Below are 18,298 nucleotides of genomic sequence, written 5' to 3'. Positions count from 1 at the left end.
CCAGAGAGAGAGAAGTCCCTAATAAAAGCACAAAAATTCAAGGCCATGGGAGATTCAGGCAGTGGGCAGGGTGCTCAGGCCAACACAGATAGCTGTGTGCAGGCGGGACTGCAAAGGGGTGAGGCCGGGGGCAAGAGGGGGAGCACCCGGGGTGGGACTGAGAGGCTGCGCGCTGCTGGCAACGGCCTCTTCTGAGACCAGGGGGTCGAGCAGCCCCGTGTCAGCTCCTGGGGAGTGTCCATCCCCAGAGGGTGGAAGGGGTACCTTCGCTCCTCCAGACACCACACTGCCCCTCCCAAGCCTTCTCTCACGTGTCCCACATGCACGGATGGTGCTCTGCCCACGGGCCTTTCCCTTCTGGCCGTCCGCTGCCCTCAACCACCCACACCATGGCCACGTTTCTGTGGGGCCGTGGTGGGCAGAGCCTGGTGATGCCTCCCTGGGGCGTCTGCAGGCACCAGCCCCTGCTTCCGTCCACTGCAGCCCGCGGTCTGCGTCTTCGCTGTGGCTCCCCCCACCCGCCGCCGGCCAGTATGTCCACTGTCTGTGTCTACCTCCTCTCCTCGCCTCCAGCCTGTATTTGCCTTCTGGGGCCTTGGCTGTTGGACCACAGGGCCCAGGCCCACCAGGCCCCCTCCTCAGTCTCTTCGGGCTGCATGCTCACTGCTCTGTCTGGAGCCAGCCGCCTTGGACTCTTGCTCTTCCTGCCTGAACACCCCGCGTCCTCCTTCCCCGGGTGCGGTTCAGAGGCCAACATCACCCCCACCCCACGCCCAGGCCACCTGCAACTGTGTGCGATGGATGGGGGATGAGATGGCCCCGGCGGGCTAGGGTGCAAAAGTCCGGTCGCCGCCCCCCCCCCCCCCCGCTGCCCTCGGCCAGCATCCTGACGGCGGCTCCTGGGAGGGCACTGGGGACTGCCGCTAAGGGGAGGGGTCAGGAACCCTGGAAGTGGGTTTTTGCACATGCACAGGCCAGAAGCCTGCCCAGCCCCATGCCCTGAGGGCAAATATGGGGCGTCCTTCAGAGGTGAGGGGCAGCCCAGTGGACACTGTGTGGGAAGGCCTGGTGCCCCGAGCTGCTCTCACGCTGTCTCTCCCCCCCCACCCCATCCTCTCTCTGCACATATACATATTTTAGGAGCTCAATGACCCTTGTGCAGAAGCAAGATGCCTGCATCTTCTTGCACAACTGGCAAACAAGGAGAGAGACTACGGACAAGCGGAGAGGATGGTGGAGCAGGCCCAGCGCCTGGGGGGCGGCGAGGAGTTCTGGTACAGCTCAGCCCTGACTCTGGCAGACACGCTCCTGGCCATTGGAGGCGACGGCGGCGAAGTGGAGGTGGGGCCCGGCGCTGTCGGAGGGGGCGCATGGCCGGGTCTCCGTGGCCGGGAGCCACATGCAGACGTCAGCGCCCTGTCCTCCTCAGGCCTTCCAGTTGTTTCAAAGACTCATCGATACCTTCAGGGTCCTGCAGAAGGAAAGACCTAACCGAGTGCCCATCTTGGAATTTATGGTCACAGACCTAGAAGCCAGGTAGTCCTTTGTAGGAAAAACTTAATTCACGTGACAGCCAGGGTTGACGTTTTCTTTATGAAGTTTTCCAAACCTGTGTGCAGCACGTGGCCCCTGGGGGAGGGGCCTGACCGTCGGCCTTCCCGCTCCTGGGGGCAGTGTCTCTTCCTTCCCAATGTGCCTTTTTCTTGGGACAGGGAGGCAGGTGGCTTGTTTGGTCCCTAAATTCTCAGGGGACGCCGCTGAGCTCCCCCCAGGTGTTCGTGGACACCTGTGAGTGAGGGGCAGGCAGAGCCCCGGCGGGGATCTGGCTGCCGGGTCTTCTCCATCCCCCGTGACAGTGTGGAACTCAGTGCCGTGAGCAGATGCCTCCCTGGGGTCTGTCGGGCTCTGTCCTCACCTCTGCGCTGGCTGCTTCCCGAGCCCGTCGCCTGTCTGGGCACAGAGCTTTGAAGAGTGCCAATGGCCTTCTGTGCTTATTGATCGTTCAGATTTTTGGCTTCTCTTTGAGCTATCTTTCTGGGAATTTGTATTCTTCTGGAAAATTGTTTCCTCTGGGATTTGGGTCGTGTTGGTATGTGTTTCTGGATCTTGTCCTGTAACGTCACAGAGTCTTTGTCACAGGTCTGTCCCCCGCCCCGCGCCCGTGCCCCGCTCTTCTCCTAAATCAGGGCTGCGCGTCACCATTTCATTGACCCGAACAAAGAAGCAGCCGAGGCTTGTCCTCTTCGTTTTCCGCGTTGTGTTTGTTCAGTTCTGGGTCCTGTATCTGAGAGGGGCTGTTCATGGCTGTCCACACGCACGGGTTCCCGCTCCTATTCAGGGTTCCCGGGACTCCAGCCGGCAGCACCCGCACGTCGGACGTGGGTTTCCGTGTGGGTTCCTGCCCCTGAGGCACAGGAGGGCGGTGCTGCGGGGGGCGGGGGAGGATGCTACTTTCCAGCTTGACTGTCTCGTGATGGAAGCATGTGGCCTGTGTGGTTTCTGGGCTGCGGGAAGGGTGCTCAGCGTCACGGTGATGCTGCCCGGGCTGCAGTCAACACGTGGGACGGTCCGCGCCCCCCGCAGATGTGTGCGCCTCCGCATCCGGGCCGTTCAGGGACTGCTTGACTGTGAATGCTTGTTTCTGCTGACCGAACTGGATGATCACCTGATGGAGATTGAGAAAAAGTTGACCACCTGGGGCTACAGAGAGAATTGTGTGGACATAAAACTAGAGCGCGCAAAGATAAAGAGGTGAGCAGCCCTGCTGGGGGGGCCCTCCTGGGGGGCGGAGGGGCTGGCGCTCTGAGCACAGTCAGGGACCGTCCCTGTGCCCCCGCCCCCCTGCGCCTTGTCCTGACCCATGCCCAGCTCTCCTCCTGGGTCAGCCCCCCTTGGGTCCCATTGTCCTCCAGCAGAACCTCCTCCTGGCCCTGTGGCCAGCTGCACCTCCCTCCAGGACGGCAGCACAGGGGGTGTCTGCGCTCTCGTCCGGCCCCCTCATGGCCCACCTGTTGCGTCTCTGCAGACACACGGACATACGCCTCCCAGCCCCTCCCCCCCACAGCGTTCACATGTTGGTCACACTTGGGCAGACACAGGTCACACCCACATGTGCACATTACCTGTGACCACTCACAGATGCTCACTCACAGCCATACACACGTGAACCCCGCGTGCCCCTGCACCTGCTCACACCCGCACTGGCCTGAGGAGGAGCTCGGGCGCTGCCCTCCAGCGGGCCTCTGTCAGCCTCCCTCATGCGACCTCTCAAAGTCCCCACTGTCATCGAGGGCAGAGACTGGCCCAGAGGCAGAGGAACGAGGCCAGGCCTCAGTAAACGGCCTCCCTCTCCCACCTCCCCTCCATCCATCCAGCCCTGGGCCGCCCCATGCTTGGGCTACATGCAGGCATTTCGAAGCACGACAAGCAAATGTTGTTTAGAAGGTATTAAAAACAGCCTTGATGAGGGAAAAACCACCTGGACACTTGTGGAATGTAACTTTGATCCTATTATTACAGAACCGATATATGGTCATTGTAGAACTTTAAAAAATGCAGAAACCACAAATAGGAAAACAAGGCAGTTAAATCAGCACAACTAATATCGTGGTGTTGGTTCACTGGATCTGTTAGGCGTAGATTTAATTTTACAAAAATAGTGTAGAGCGCACACTTTGTGCTGAGATACAGTGACAATATCTTTACATATAGAACAACTAATCATAAAATTTGAAGCACTAATAAAAATACAATATAATTATTTAAAAATTATATACTGTGCACTTTGTTAATACTGATGGTATAATGCTTGAAATTTTTGTTCTAAATTCCACTCTTCCATCTTATAAAGATTATGTGCCCAAAATGAGAAAAATGAAGAGCAAAAAACCGCGTATCACTTGGAGGCGTACGACTTGGTCCAAAGAGCTGTGGCCGAGGCGGAGGAGCTGTTCCTCAGGGTGCAGGGCTTACTGTCCTTGCGGGAGGTGAGTGTGTGTCCTGGGTCCCTCCCTGCAGCCCAGAGCTCCCCCTCGGCACACACACATACACCCTGCACTTGTCCTAAACAGGCTGCCCGCTTCCAGTTTGGCTGAGGTTTGCCCTCCCTTCTGAAGTAACCAAGAAGTGGACAAAAATGTGAAACAGACACACACTAGATGTCCACATGAGCCCCGTCATCCCTGAACAGAGGCGGCCCTGCTCCTGTCCACACTCACCGCAGAAGCAGGGGGCCCAGGGGGGTCAGGAAGGTGTCAGGCTCCCACTCAGGCTTGGAGTGGCACCTGCTCCTGCCAGCCAGACTGGACAACCTCGTGACCCCAGAGCACTGCACAGAGCAGACAGAAGGTCTTGTCTCAGTCAGGGATAATCCGCCCTGGATGAGCCCTGCCCTGGATCTGCCTGAAAAGTCGTAGAAGACCGAAGAGGACCACCATGTTTGCAGATGGTGGTCCCAGAGCAAAGGCAAAAGCAGGACCACAAGTGTCCATCTGCCAAAAAAGGAAGATGCACAATGTCTGGCAACCAGTGCAAAATTACCGTGACAAAATCCCAATCAAAAATAGCATGCAAAATTACCATGCCAAAAAGCAGGGAAGATATACCTCATAACATGCAGAACAATCCATCAAGACCAACCGAGAACTGGCACAGATATCAGAATGCAAAGACAAGGGTGTTAAAAGTTACTACTGACCAGTTTGTGTGTGTGTGTGTGTGTGTGTGTACATATATATAAACTAAGACCACAATGCAATTAAAGTAGAAATCAAAAAGCAACATAAAACATAGAATAGTTAAGTCCATAGAGACAGAAAGCTGATCAGTGGTTGTAGGGGAGGGGGCTGGGGAGGGGCATAAGACATGGCTGTTGAGTGGGGAGGGGGTTCCCTTTTGGAATGACAAAACATTTTGGAAGTAGATAAGGATGATGCTGCACAAGGTTGTGAATGCGCTAAGTACCACTGAATTGTACACTTTAAAATGGTTATTTTATGTCATATGAATTTTACCTCAATTAAAAAAAAAATACCAGAAAGTTATGGGTGAAATACCCAAATATTTGGAAAGTAAATAGCATCCATTAACGATGAGCCAGAGAACAAATCAAAAGGGAAAGTATTTCTGAACTGAAGGGGGAAAAAACACATGTCAGAATTTTTAAGATGTCTCTAATTGCAATGCTTAAGGGAAAATTTGTAGCACTATATAACAGTATGAGAAAAGAAAAAAGATCCCAAACTAATGACCTTAACCTTCACTGTAAGAAAGTAGAGGAAGAGCAAACTCCAAATAAGAAGAAAGGAAATTGAAGATCAGAGCAGAAATCAGTGAAATAGGAAACATAAAAATAAAAGATAAAATCAACAAAACCACAAATTGTTATTTGAGATAAATAAGTTCATACATTTCTGTCCAGACTGATCAGGAAAAAAAGAGAGGACATAAATGATCAATATCTGAAATAAGAGATGTAACATCACCATTGATCCTATACATATTAAAAGGATAATAAGGGAATATTCTGAACAACTCTATGATGATATAGAACAATTCCTTGAAAGACACAAACAACCAAAACTCATAAAAAAAAATAGATCACCTGAATAGCCCTCCATCTGTTAAAGAAATGGAATTTGTAGTTAAAAGTCTTTCCACAAAGAAAACATCAGAGCCAGGTAGCTTTACTGGTGAATCCTAGCAAACATTTAAGGAAAGCACAATACACAAAGTCTTTTAGAAAATTGAGAAGGAAGGAGCACGTCCCCACTCTGTATAAGGCTAGTATGACCCTGATACCAAAACAAAAACTACAGATCATTATTATTCATGAACACAGATGTAGAAGTTCTAAACAAAATTTTAGCAAATTAAATCCAATAATATGTAAAAAGGATAACACATCAATGCCAAGTTGGAGTTATCCTGGGATTGTTTAACATTCAAAAATCAATCAATTTGGCTCACCATATTTTTTTTTAAATTAAAAAACCATATGATCACCTCAGTTGGCAAAACCCAACACTCATTCCTGATTGAAAAAAAAAAAGACTCTTAGCAAACTATTAATAGAAGGAAAGCTCCTCCAGCTGATAGACTGCATCCATGAAAACACTAGGGCTCACGTCACACTTAGTGGGGAGAGCAAAGCCCTCTCCCTGCCTTCGTTCAGAATTATACTTGAGTTGTAGCCAATTCAATAGGTAAGAGAAAGAAATTAAAAATGCCCAGTCTAGAAAGGAATAAGTAAAACTGTCTTTGTTTACAGATGGCAGGATTATCTGTATAGAAAATCTCAGCAGGGGCGCCTGGGTGGCTCAGTCGGTTGAGCATCTGACTCTTGATTTCAGCTCAGGTCCTGATCTCAGGGTCATGAGATCGAGCCCCAAGTTGGGCTCCACGCTGGGTGAGGAGCCTACTTAAGATTCTCTCTCCCTCTCCCACTGCCCCTCCCCCACCTGCTTGCTCTCTCTTAAAAAAAAAAAAAGAAGAAAGAATCTCATGCAATCTACAAAAATGATAATAAATGTGCTAGGACTAACAAGTGATTGCAGTAACGCTTCAGGACACAAGAACAATATGCAAATATTAATTTTATATTTCTATATACTCTCAACAATTGATCAGATATTAAAAATTCAGAAACAAAACCATTGGACAGCATAAAAATGAAGTTTGACAAAAGAGTGAAAACTTACCCTGAGAACTAGAAAACATCAATGAGAGAAATTGAAGAAGACCTAAATAGATGGAGAGATATACAATGTTCATGGACCAGAAGACTTGCTATTACTAAGATCTCAATAAATTTTCTGCAATCCTGACCAAGAAGCTGCAGGCTTTTTATAAAAATTGAAAAAAATATTTTAAATTTCATTTGGAATTGCAAAAGATGTAACATAGCAAACACAATTTTAAAAAGGAAAACTGAGTTGGAGATCTAACACTACCTGATTCTAAGACTTATTATAAAGTGACAGGAATAAAAGCAGTGTGGTTTTAGTGTAAAAGTAAGACAAGCAGATCAATGGAACATAACAGAGAATCCAGAAATAGATACACAGACAGACAGAAGATTGCTTTTCAACAAACAGCAAAGGCAATTCAGTGAAGAAAGGCTACTCCATACAACCGTAGGTGCTGGAGCACTTGGAAATCCCCATGCAAAAGACAGACTTCAGTTCATACCTCACAGCAGACACGAGATTCAACCCCAAGAGGACCATAGATCTGAAGGCAAGAGCTGAAACTATAAGGCTTCTAGAGGAAAACATCTTTGGGACCTTGGGTTCAGTAAAGATTCCTTACGTACGGCAACAAAAGCAAGATCCATGAGAGAACTGATAAATTGGAGCCTGCTCTTCAAAAGACGGTATTCAGGGAGTGAAAAGACAAGGCACAAACTGGGAGAAGATATTTGCAAACCATATGACTGACAAGGTCTTGTATCCAGAATATAAAACCCTCATAAAACTTATAATAAGAAACAACCCCATAAAAAGTGGGCAAAGAGTTGAGCATTTTTCCAAAGAAAATATGTGGATGGTAAATAATTACATGAGGGGAAGATGAACCCACAAGTGAGTCAGGGAAACCATCACACACCTATTAAAATGGCTGCAATTTAAAAGACAGAGCATAGCAAATGTTAGCACGGCCATAGAGGGACCAAACTCTCATCACTGCTGTGGGGGTGTAGCACGGACCACAGCTTGGCAGTTAAACATGGGCCACCAGAGGAACCAGCATCCCATGCCTAGGAATTTACCTGAGGAAGGTAAAAGCCCACGTCCACACAGAAGCTCTCGCACACGTGTTCACGACCGTTGTATTTGCAGTAGCCCCGAGTGTGAGTGGATACTCGCGCTGGGGCCCACCTGTATGACAGGTGCTCCTCGTCAGTGGAAAGGTGTGAGTGCAAGCAGCAACGTGGATGGGTTGGAAATAAATACGGGAGTGGAATCAGCCAGAGAGAGCACATGCTGTGTGAATACAGTGGTACAAACCCTAGAACTTGCAAACCAGCTTGTGGTGCTGCAGTGTGGCCCCTTGCTGCCTGGGAGGGAGGACCCGGTTAGGAAGGGGCGTGACGCACCAGTCAGAATGGCTAAAATTAACAAGACAGGGAACAATAAACATCGGCGAGGATGTGGAGAAGGGGGAACCCTCCTACACTGTTGGTGGGAATGCAAGCTGGTGCAGCCACTCTGGAAAACAGTATGGAGGTTCCTCAAAAAGTTGAAGATAGAGCTACCCTATGACCCAGCAATTGCACTACTGGGTATTTACCCCAAAGATACAAATGTAGGGATCCGAAGGGGTACGTGCACCCCGATGTTTATAGCAACAATGTCTGCAATAGCCAAACTGTGGAAAGAGCCAAGATGTCCATCGACAGATGAATGGATAAAGCAGATGTGGTAGATATATATGATGGAATATTATGCAGCCATCAAAAGGAATGAGATCTTGCCATTTGCAACGATGTGGATGGAACTGGAGGGTATTACGCTAAGTGAAATAAGTCAATCAGAGAAAGACAAGTATCATACGATCTCACTGATATGAGGAATTTGAGAAACAAGACAGAAGATCATAGGGGAAGGGAAGGAAAAATGAAACAAGACGAAACCAGAGAGGAAGACAAACCATAAGAGACTCTTAATCTCAGGAAACAAACTGAGGGTTGCTGGAGTGGAGGGGGCAAGGAGGGATGGGATAACTGAGTGATGGGCATTAAGGAGGGCATGTGATGGAATGAGCACTGGGTGTTCTATAAGACTGTTGAATCACAGACCTGTATCTCTGAAACAAATAATACATTATATGTTAATAAAAATAAAATAAATAAATAAAAAAGAATGCTTATCCATTCAAAAAAAAAAAAAAAAAAAAACAAGAAAAGAAAGGGGCGTGAGGATGTGGGGGCGAGGGACCCGTGCGTTGTTTTAATCGCGGTGCTGTGTGTGTCCGGCACGCCCAGTTGCAGAACATCAACACGCCTCTGATGAGGAAGCTGGCGCACCTGCGGCTCAACCTTGCAGAAGCGTCTCTGGACATGCTGCAGCTCATGTGGGCGGAGGCCCAGGCCCAGCAGCTTGAGCAGGGCTCCATGGACAAGCTGCTGGCCGACTATCTGCAGAGCTTGAGTGACTACACTTCCACTGGCCTGGTAACCGTCCCGAGACGAAGTGGGCCCATTGCTCTCAGTCCCGTCTGCGGGGTGCTGTGCTGGGACGGCAGGACTGACCAGGAGAAGGCGCAGGGCCGAGCTCTCTGCCCGCGAGTGCGTTCTCAGCCCCGGCGGCTCCCAGGGCCCCCGGTCTGACAGCCTTGGGCGTCTCCTGGGGGACGTTCCCAGGGGCATTGCACTCTCCTACCCAGGGTATGCGTTTGCTTTGACTAATTATGGCAGCATATTAAAGAGCTCTACAAAGGTGAATTCATTTTGTTAAAAAAAAAAAAGTTGAGTTTGCAAAAGATCTGAAGGAAACATCCTGCCATTTCGGACATTTTCTTAGATTTCATGTACTATGAATCAAATTAACTTGATGTAACCATAAATACATCAAAGATAGGCCTAAAATTGAACTTGATATGAGCTTATCTATTTGTCAGTCAGTGAGTCTCAAATCAAGGTTATATAAGCAGATTTTAGTGACCCTCCCAACACCTAAGCCCTGGAAACCCTCCCCAAAGGCCAGAGGGTGCATTTCTCAGCTTGGATGGCACCACTCCTGGGGGCTCAGGGACAGGATGGGGTGGTGGGGGGGGGTCGGGGGTGTTAGAGGGTGGTCCTCTGGCACTTTCCAGGGCAGGGTGCAAGGAACCACAAGGCGGTTTGTGTTCCCGTAGAAATGGTTCATGCTGAGGCGGACCCTGGCCCACGTTGTGCTGGCGCAGCTGGGGATCCTGCATTCGTTGTGTGCTGGCTGCGTGGAGATCCGTGCTCAGGTCCTGGGCCTGGCGGGGAGGGCCCTCCGCCTGCTGGCCATGCATGCAGACCCCGAGCGCCCCACCTGCTACTGGGAGGAGGGCCTCTCGGTATGTGCTCACCTGCAGGCCCCTCACCCATGCGTAAAAACAAAAGCAGCTATTTCAACCTCACCTAATCTCAGTAAGAACAGGGATATGAAACAGGCCTCGAATTGTCCCTGGTTAAGAAGGGTGGTGTGGCCTGAGAAAGGGAGAAAAAGGCAAGCAGTAGTGTCTCCGGCGTGACCAGTGGGTGGGAGAGAAAAACGGACTTCTGGAGACAGACTCTGGAGAGGAAGGGGGAGTGAGCACATAGGTGGTCCAAGTGCAGGACGCCCCAGCCCCAAATGTGAGCGTCCCGCCTGCATCTCAGCAGCTCTCCTCCAGGGGGTCTGGGATCTGCCTGAGTGCCGGGTGCAGAAAACCCCCCTCCTCACGTGCAGCAGGGAACCCCAAGCCCCCTCACTCCCTTCCACCACCCACACCGTCTCTAGAGCCCCCAGCAAGGCTGCCCAGCAGGGCTGGTGGCCCCGGGGGAGCACCCCAGTCCGGGACAGGAATGCTGGTGACAGTTGCTGCCGTGGGCTCTAGAAGCAGCAGGCCACTGGGCTCAATGCCTCTGTGGATGGCACTCCTTCCATCTGGAAGGCGCCTGCTGACAGGCAAAGTCAGGCTCATCCCCATGGACTCTGCTCTTACAGGAAGACCCCAGCCCCGAGCAGTTGGGCTCCGTACCCCCGTGTGATTGCCAGTCCGGACGTATTGTCTGTGTGGATCCCAGGACCTAGGACTGGACTCACATTTGGGGGCAATGATGGAGTTTTGGCTCCTCGCTCAGTCTGTGTGTGCTGAGCACCTGCACAGGTGTGGAGTCAGGTGGACCTCGACCAGAGATGCAGCCTTAGCAGTCCCCTCCCCTCGGGGTTGGGGTCCTCGCCTATGGAATGGCACTAACCACGCTCCCTCTCAGAGGGGCCATCGGGGAAACACACGCAGGTGTCTTCCAAGAAGTGTGCCCACTCAGCCCCACCCCTGTTCCCCAGCCCCGTTCCCCGGCCGGGCTTCCCCCTGCTGGTCCCTGTCGTGACCCCACAGACCCAGAGGCTGCCTCTGTACTTGCTGCCTGGCCCCCCTCCCTGGCAGAGTCCCCCTGGCACCCCCGAGGACCTCGTCGGGTGGCTGGTCCTGCAGTCAGGCAGGCCCAGGTCCCCGGGGGCAGGTGGGCGCCTGCCTTGCTCGGCCCTGGTGGCACGGTGCTGGCTGGTGCCCGTGCCTGGGGAAGGTGACTTTGAAGGATTGAAGGAAAGTAAGCCAGAATTCGATTGTTCTGAGACTGGGGACACTCGGGCCTGCTTCTCTAGAGCTGCTTCCCCGCCCAGGCTGCACCTGCCAGCCGCCAGGCCTCCTGGCCAGGGCCCCGCAGGTCAGTCCAGTCGGTGAGAGGCCTGACGGCTACCTGCCGCACGCCTCACCGAGGGGTCCCGCAGAGATGCCCCAAGTGCGACGGGCACAGCCGGGCTTGGCAGTGGTTTGGATGCTGCTGACAGGTGTCTTCTCCGTAGGCCAGCCCCGAGCTGAACGGCCTTAGGCAACTGGAGATGCTCCCGGAGGACAGGGCCAGCAAGGATCACTACGAGGACCTGCAGGCCTCGAGGGCCACCCCCAAGGAGCACAGCAGGAAGGGCTCGGATCAGCAGGTATGGCCACACCTCCTGCCCCGTGAGGCCCCGCCCACAGAGCCCACCTGAGCCCGAGCCTTGCGCCCCCGCAGAGGAGGATGGTGCTGGCCCGGCGGTACCTGGCCCAGGCCTCCGAGGCGCTGCTGCAGTGCATGCAGGTCGCCCTGGGAAGCTGCCTCCTGGACGTTGCCGCCGCCGCCAGCCTGGACATGGTGGAGTGCACCGGCGCCCTGGACCCTGCGGCCACCTGCCAGTTCCTGGCACTGTCTCAGGTATGGCTCTGCTCTGTGCCCCTTCCTCAGGGCCCTTCTTGGCCACCTTGGAAGGGGTACTTCCCTGGACACCCGGCACTCCCTCCTGCTGGTGGGCTGGCCAGCCAGGCTACAGCCGGCGTCTCTGCCTTGAGAGGGTGGTGCTCAGCTGGAAGAGGCAGCTTCCGGTCACCAGAAGAAGTGGGGAAGGCTGTCCCATCCTCCTGAGGTTCCCCTGAGCCCCAGCCCCCATTACTAATGTCCTGCTGGTCCACCAAGCCTCATGCTCTTGAGGCTGAGAGCAAAGAAGTGAGCAGATGCTGGGGGCACCTGGTGATGGCCGGTGGCCAGGAGAAGCACAGCATCCCAAGATGAGCAGCCCCTGGCCCCCCTCCCACATGGGCGCCCCCTGGCCCAGGGCAGGGCTCAGGCCCTCGGCCCCGTCCCGTGTCTGTTTCAGAGCTGCCTGGCTTCAGAGATGATGCGGGATGTCCTGCTCACGGCCACGGCCAGCACCGGCAGCTCGCAGCTCGCCGCCCTGCTGCAGCTCGAGCACCAGCTGAAGCTGAAGGGGAGGGCGTCCACCAGCTTCTTGGCCAGCGTGGAGCAGACACTGGCTGTCATTTCCAAGGTGAGCGAGCCGTCCGCGCCTGCCTGGGCCACACAGCCCAGCGGTGCCACTCTGTCGATAGCTGTGTGGTTCTGGGGGCGTCACTCGCCCTCTCTGACCTCTGCCTCCTCGAGGGCTTCCTGGTGACTGTAATGCCCAGGCCTGCAGCAGGTCGGGAGGGGACAGGGCCCCCGAGGGTCTTCTGGAGGGGGCGTGCTTCTTTCAGCCCGCAGTAAAACACTGCAGATGCTAGCACGTCCTATCGGCTTGGATGAGCAGGTGTGAACTGGGTGTTTAAGGAAACGGAACTTGATGAAATGCAACAAATCGGGACGGCAGCCTGGAGCACTCTGACCGATCCCACTCGTCTTCCTCCCCTGCTGCTCTGTGCGCACCTGTGTGGGTCCGACCTCAGCCCTTCGTCCAGAGCTTCTCTTCTCCCTCTGATGCTTGGGGCCGGGTCGTCGTTTGTGGTGGGGCATCCTGTGCACCGTGGGTGCTCACCAGATGCTGGCAGCCCCTGCCCCAGCTGTGACAACCACAAAGGTCCCCAGAATCATCCCCCACTGAGCGCCAGTGCTGGAAAGCCTCGCCTTCTCCTGAAGAGCAGTGCAGGCCGTCACCGGGGCAGGGAGGAGCAGGCCAGTCCACCCAGAGAAGCAGCACAGCCCAGGCGCCGACCCTTGGAGGACACGTCCATGTGTGTCCACTGAGGCTGGGGTGGGCGTAACCCACCTCAGAGGAATCTTGAGGGACCAAATACGGTGATGCACGTGCAGTGCTGAGGATGGGGCTGGATGTGGGGGGTGCAGGGGCTTGGTCCATGGCAATGCGGGTCTGTGGCGGGACGGGTCAGTGGCGGGACAGGTCTGTGGTGGGATGGGTCCGTGGCGGGGCGGGGCGGTGGCGGGACGGGTCGATGGCGGGACGGGTCCATGGAGGGATGGGTCGGTGGCGGGGTGGGTGGGTGGCGGGGCAGGGTGGTGGCGGGACGGGTCGGTGGCGGGGCGGGTCCGGGGCGGGGCGGGTCGGTGGCGGGGCGGGGTGGTGGCGGGACGGGTCGATGGCGGGACGGGTCCATGGAGGGATGGGTTGGTGGCGGGGTGGGTCCGGTCCGTGGCGGGGCGGGTCCGTGGCGGGACGGGTCCGTGGCGGCCAACTCCATCTCGAGTGCTGTGAGGGCTCCTCCTCCTGCTGTCTCAGGGATCCTTGCGGAAGACCTGCACTGACTGGGTCAGGTGCACAGACCAGTCACAGACTCGGGGGTCGGCTGCACTTGGGGGTGGGGTGCGGACCACAGCCAGGCCACCCCAGCAGCCACAGCAGGAGCCTGGTGATGAGCAGAAACTGCTGTCCTTAAGCCTCTGCTGTGGACAGGAGAGCAGGCTGAGCTACAGCTCCTGAGAGGGGAAGCTGTCCGCAGCGAGCTGTCCCCGACTGCCCCCCGCCCCGTGTCAGTGCTGACCTGCTGGGACTCGCAGCAGGCTGGGACGACCCGCCTGGGGACTGCAGCTGCATGCTGGGCTGCAGGGAGTTTGCCTGAAACTCCTTGTGGTTCTCATGGCACCTGGGAAGTAAGGACCATCCTGGGAGGAAGTGGCCTCAAGGACACCAGCTCCAGCAAGACGCCACGTGAGGTCTCCTCAGGGAGCGTGAGCACGGCACGGGGAAGGCGGACTAGCAGAAGATCGCCCCGCTGGAGAGGGAAGCAGGGGTGAGCTGAGACAATAGTGACACGATGGCTTACGGTCTCCCCAAACTCATGAGCCCCCAGGCTCAGGAGCGCCGGCATCCCCACGCAGGAGGAACACAAGAAAGCCGCAGCGCATCCACGAGCACCGAGCCGCCGCTGCCCAGGTCAGAAACCCTGAGGGCCGCCAGCAAGGAGCCACGGGCGCCTGCGAGCCGGCCGGGAGACCACTGCCCACCGCAGAGCACAGACACGCGTGGACGCACAGAAACCGAGGGCGTGGGCTGCCAGGTGGCCTGCAGCACAAGAAGCTAGGAGGGCTGGCCAGACAGAAACACTGGAATGCACAAGAGAACCAAGAATCCCACAGAGGCAAATATTTAGGTACAAGGAAATAAATTCTAAGTGTGTAAAACAGTAATTTTAACATCTTGTGGAGCTGAGCTTATTTTGTGGAAGTAAAATGAAAGACAATGATGCAAAAAGCAGGAAAGATTAAACAGAGTTTACAATGCAGAGCTTCTGTCACTACTAGGGAAGGGTAAAATTACATTTTTATTAGATTATAATAAGCCAAAGGTGAATGTCATGGTCCCTAGGGTAACCACTAAATTAATGTGTAACTAAGTTAATAAAAAGAAAAAATTCAAATAATAGTATTTTATTATCCCAAAGACAGGCAAAAAGAGTGAGGAGAGAGAATATAAAAACATATGTTCCCAGTAGGAAAAAGGCAGGGCAATAGTATTTCAAAACCCAAATATATATATAATTACAATAAATGTAAGTCGACCAAACCCTACAAGTCAAAGACTTAAAATTGTCAGATTGGTTGACAAGAAAAACAAAATCCAATCACATGCCACTTAAATGAGACTTGCTTCACATATAAGGACATAGAAATGTTGGATGGAAAAGATGAGAAACAGTATCTAAGTCATGAAGATACTCATCGGATGAAAGCCAGGTGACCCGGGGATCAGTCGACAGGGAATGAGCATCCTCGGTCTGTATGTACAATGATGTAGCTTCAACTGCACGAAACAGAAGTGACAGGAATAACAGCAGCACTGGACAGGCCCGCATCCGGTGGGAGACCCACTGCCGACTCGGCTTCCCATGGAAGTAAGCACACAGGGGTGTGTATGAAAGCTGTTCGTGTGCAGGTCTGCGCGGACATTCACAGAGACGTTCACAGAGTGCAGCACCGACCAGGACTGGGTTCTCTTCTTTCCAAGTGTGCAGGGAGCATTCGCCAGGATGGACTGGTGCCGGGCCATAGCAAACCTCAAGACTCTCCAACCGAGGGAAATCATTCCCTTTGTTGTCCAGCCATAGTGCAATTAAATTAGCAACCAATAACTGAAAGATACAATTAATCTGAAATTAAACAATATACTTATCATCATCAGTTAGTCAAAGGAGAATTCACAATGAACTTTAGAAAATATTTTAAACTGACTTGGAGAATGAAAATGTCATATATCAAAACCTATGAGACTTGTCTAAAGCAGGGCTTAAGGAAAAATACAGCCTTGAATACAGGGAGAAAATCTTAAAAACAGTAATTTAGGTTTTGACTTCTAGAAGCTAGAATAAAAACACCTCTAAGAAAAATAGAAGGTAACAAATAAGAAACACAACAGAAACAATGGAATTAAAACAAATATATGGTAGAGGAAACCAACAGTGGTAGAAGTGTTCCAAAGAGAAAACTAATAAAATTGATGAACATTTAGGAAGACTCGAAAAGGAAAAAAAGAAAGAAAGAAAGCCCCAAATTCCACTATCAGCAATAAAAAGACATCATGGAGATCCTTCAGACTTCAAAAAGCCAAGAAGGGAATATTCTGTACGACTGTGCTTTGGTAAAGTTTGGCAATCTGGATGGAATAGAGAAATTTCTCAAAAAATACAACCTATCAAAGCTGACAGAATAGAAAATCTGAATGATTTATTATCTGTTAAAGAAATCAAATCTTTTATTAAAAACATCCCCACAAAGAAAATCCCAGGCCCAATTGGCGAAGATGTGGAGAAAGGGGAACCCTCCTACACTGCTGGTGGGAATGCAAGCTGGTGCAGCCACTCTGGAGAACAGTATGAAGGTTCCTCAAAAAGTTGAAAATAGAGCTACCCTATGACCCAGCAATTGCATTACTGGGTATTTACCCAAGAAATACAAAAACACCAATTCAAAGGGATACATGAACCCCGGTGTTTATTAGCAGCATTATTTACAATAGACAAGCTATGGAAGCTGCCCAAGTGTCCATGGACTGATGAATGGATAAAGAAAATGTGGTCTATATATACAATGGAATATTATTCAGCCATCAGAAAGGATGAGATCTTGCCATTTGCAATGATGTGGATACAGCTAAAAAGTATTATGCTAAGTGAAGTAAGTCAGAGAAGGGCAAATACCATATGATTGCACTTATGCAGAATTTAAGAAACAAAATGAGCAAAGGGAAAAAGACAAGCCAGGAAACAGACTGTTAACTCTAGAGAACACACTGATGGTCACCAGAGGGGAGGTGGGAGGAGGCGGGATAGGGGATGAAGGTGTGCACTTGTGCTGAGCACCAGGTGATGTACGCAAGTGTTGAATCACTATGATGTACACCTGAAACTAATATTACACTGTGTTAACTCTACTGGAGTTAAAATAAAAACCTAAACAAAAAGCAAGCCCCAGAGGAGACCCTCAGAGCACGCATTCTGTGCTCCCTTCAATGAGAAAAAGACAGACGCTCCCACAGAAGAAAAACTACAAGACTGGAATGCCACAAAAGATACCCAAATGGTCCATAGACGTTTTTAATGGCACCCAACTTCATTCGTTTTCAGGGAATTGCAAAAATTAAAACTGCATTCAGTCACTACTAGACCCCCACCTGAACATCTGCAATGGAGCGAGCCGGGCCGCATCGACGGAAGAGCCTTTCTGGAAGCACGGCGGGCGGCCTGCGCTGAGCAGAGATGCTCCCCGGTCCCCAGGGAACACGTGCCTGGAGGCCCGTCCTGCAGCTTCGGCCAAAGCGGGCGGGGACTGCCCGGAGGGGACACAGGCTGGGGGCGCGCTCAGGCGGTGCGGGACTCCGCGCCTGCGACGCTCCGGCTTCCCATCCGGGCGGGTGGGTGCGGCCCGCTGAGGATTTTCTGCCTCCTCTCTGCTCCGCGCGCACACGTGGACGCCAGTGCGGACCCCAGTCGGCGCTTGCAAACGCGGAGCTGGTTTCATCAGCAAGTGGGGACGTGTGCTTGTGGGCTGTCGTGCTCATCTAGGAGGGCGCGGAGCCGGGGCGCGGGTGGGAGGAGCGGGGCCGGGCCGGCGGGGCGCGCAGCGGGGCAGGGGCGCGGGGGGCGCACGGGAACGCAGGGGCGCGCGCGCCTGTCCACACGCGTGGCGTTCAGGGGACCGGGAGGAGGACGGAGGGAAGACACTAGGTTGCTGGAGGATCTTCCGTTGGTTACTTGTTTGGGTCTCAGGCTTGCTCGTGTCAGGCGGGTCAGGTTTGTGACGGAGGCCGAGGGTGGGCTCGGGGGATCCCGGTGGATTCCGCGTGCGCCCTCTGCCCCCTTGTGGCGGCCGCGAGTCCTGCAGGGGTCGCGCCCCAGCCCGGCCGCGGGGCACCTGGCCTGAGGCCCCGCACAAAGCCTCGCAGACATCTCAGCGACTGGCCTGCATCGTGCACGGTCCGTTGATTCCCGTTTATCACACACAGGCTTGGCAAAACCTAAGGGTCACTGAGCAGCATTTTAACCTCCTGAATGAAATCCCGCCTACCTTTCGGATCCTCATCCTGCAGCACTCGCCGGACAGGTAAAGCCTTCCTATTCCTGTTCTGGGGCCGGCCCCCACCCTGTTAAGAAGTCTCCGGGCGGCGTGAACACAGCACCGGGGCTGCGACGATGGAGGGCATGTTATGGACCGAAGGCCGTGGCTGGACCAACACGGACTGGCAGAGGCTCCCAGCTGAGATGGGGTGGGGCGGCAACCCCCTGGGAGAGGCAGGCTGGGACCCCTGGGGACCCCGATCCACTTGCTGTCTGCAGCATGGGACCTGTGCGTCTGCTGAAGGCCTCC

General features: G+C 53.2%; 1 protein-coding gene across 1 annotated transcript in view; it reads left to right on the top strand.

The window, feature by feature from the left end:
- The window catches only part of CFAP46 (cilia and flagella associated protein 46), a gene marked incomplete at its 5' end in the record, with an annotated part of 68,966 nt that overhangs the window by 36,729 nt on the left and 13,939 nt on the right, over nucleotides 1-18,298 (top strand). Inside the window, 10 exons of the mRNA XM_032423020.1 lie at nucleotides 1,141-1,341; nucleotides 1,430-1,536; nucleotides 2,584-2,751; nucleotides 3,851-3,986; nucleotides 8,984-9,172; nucleotides 9,856-10,044; nucleotides 11,538-11,672; nucleotides 11,747-11,926; nucleotides 12,366-12,536; nucleotides 17,937-18,034. Coding sequence (XP_032278911.1) covers nucleotides 1,141-1,341; nucleotides 1,430-1,536; nucleotides 2,584-2,751; nucleotides 3,851-3,986; nucleotides 8,984-9,172; nucleotides 9,856-10,044; nucleotides 11,538-11,672; nucleotides 11,747-11,926; nucleotides 12,366-12,536; nucleotides 17,937-18,034 — 1,574 coding nt within the window. The remainder of the gene's footprint in view (nucleotides 1-1,140; nucleotides 1,342-1,429; nucleotides 1,537-2,583; nucleotides 2,752-3,850; nucleotides 3,987-8,983; nucleotides 9,173-9,855; nucleotides 10,045-11,537; nucleotides 11,673-11,746; nucleotides 11,927-12,365; nucleotides 12,537-17,936; nucleotides 18,035-18,298) is intronic.

The sequence above is a fragment of the Phoca vitulina genome, unplaced genomic scaffold, assembly GCF_004348235.1.
Source record: "Phoca vitulina isolate PV1807 unplaced genomic scaffold, GSC_HSeal_1.0 scaffold28, whole genome shotgun sequence".
NCBI classification, from domain to species: Eukaryota; Metazoa; Chordata; class Mammalia; order Carnivora; family Phocidae; genus Phoca; species Phoca vitulina.
Note: the sequence above shows the minus strand (reverse complement) of the source record. Positions and strands in the feature narration are given on the sequence as shown.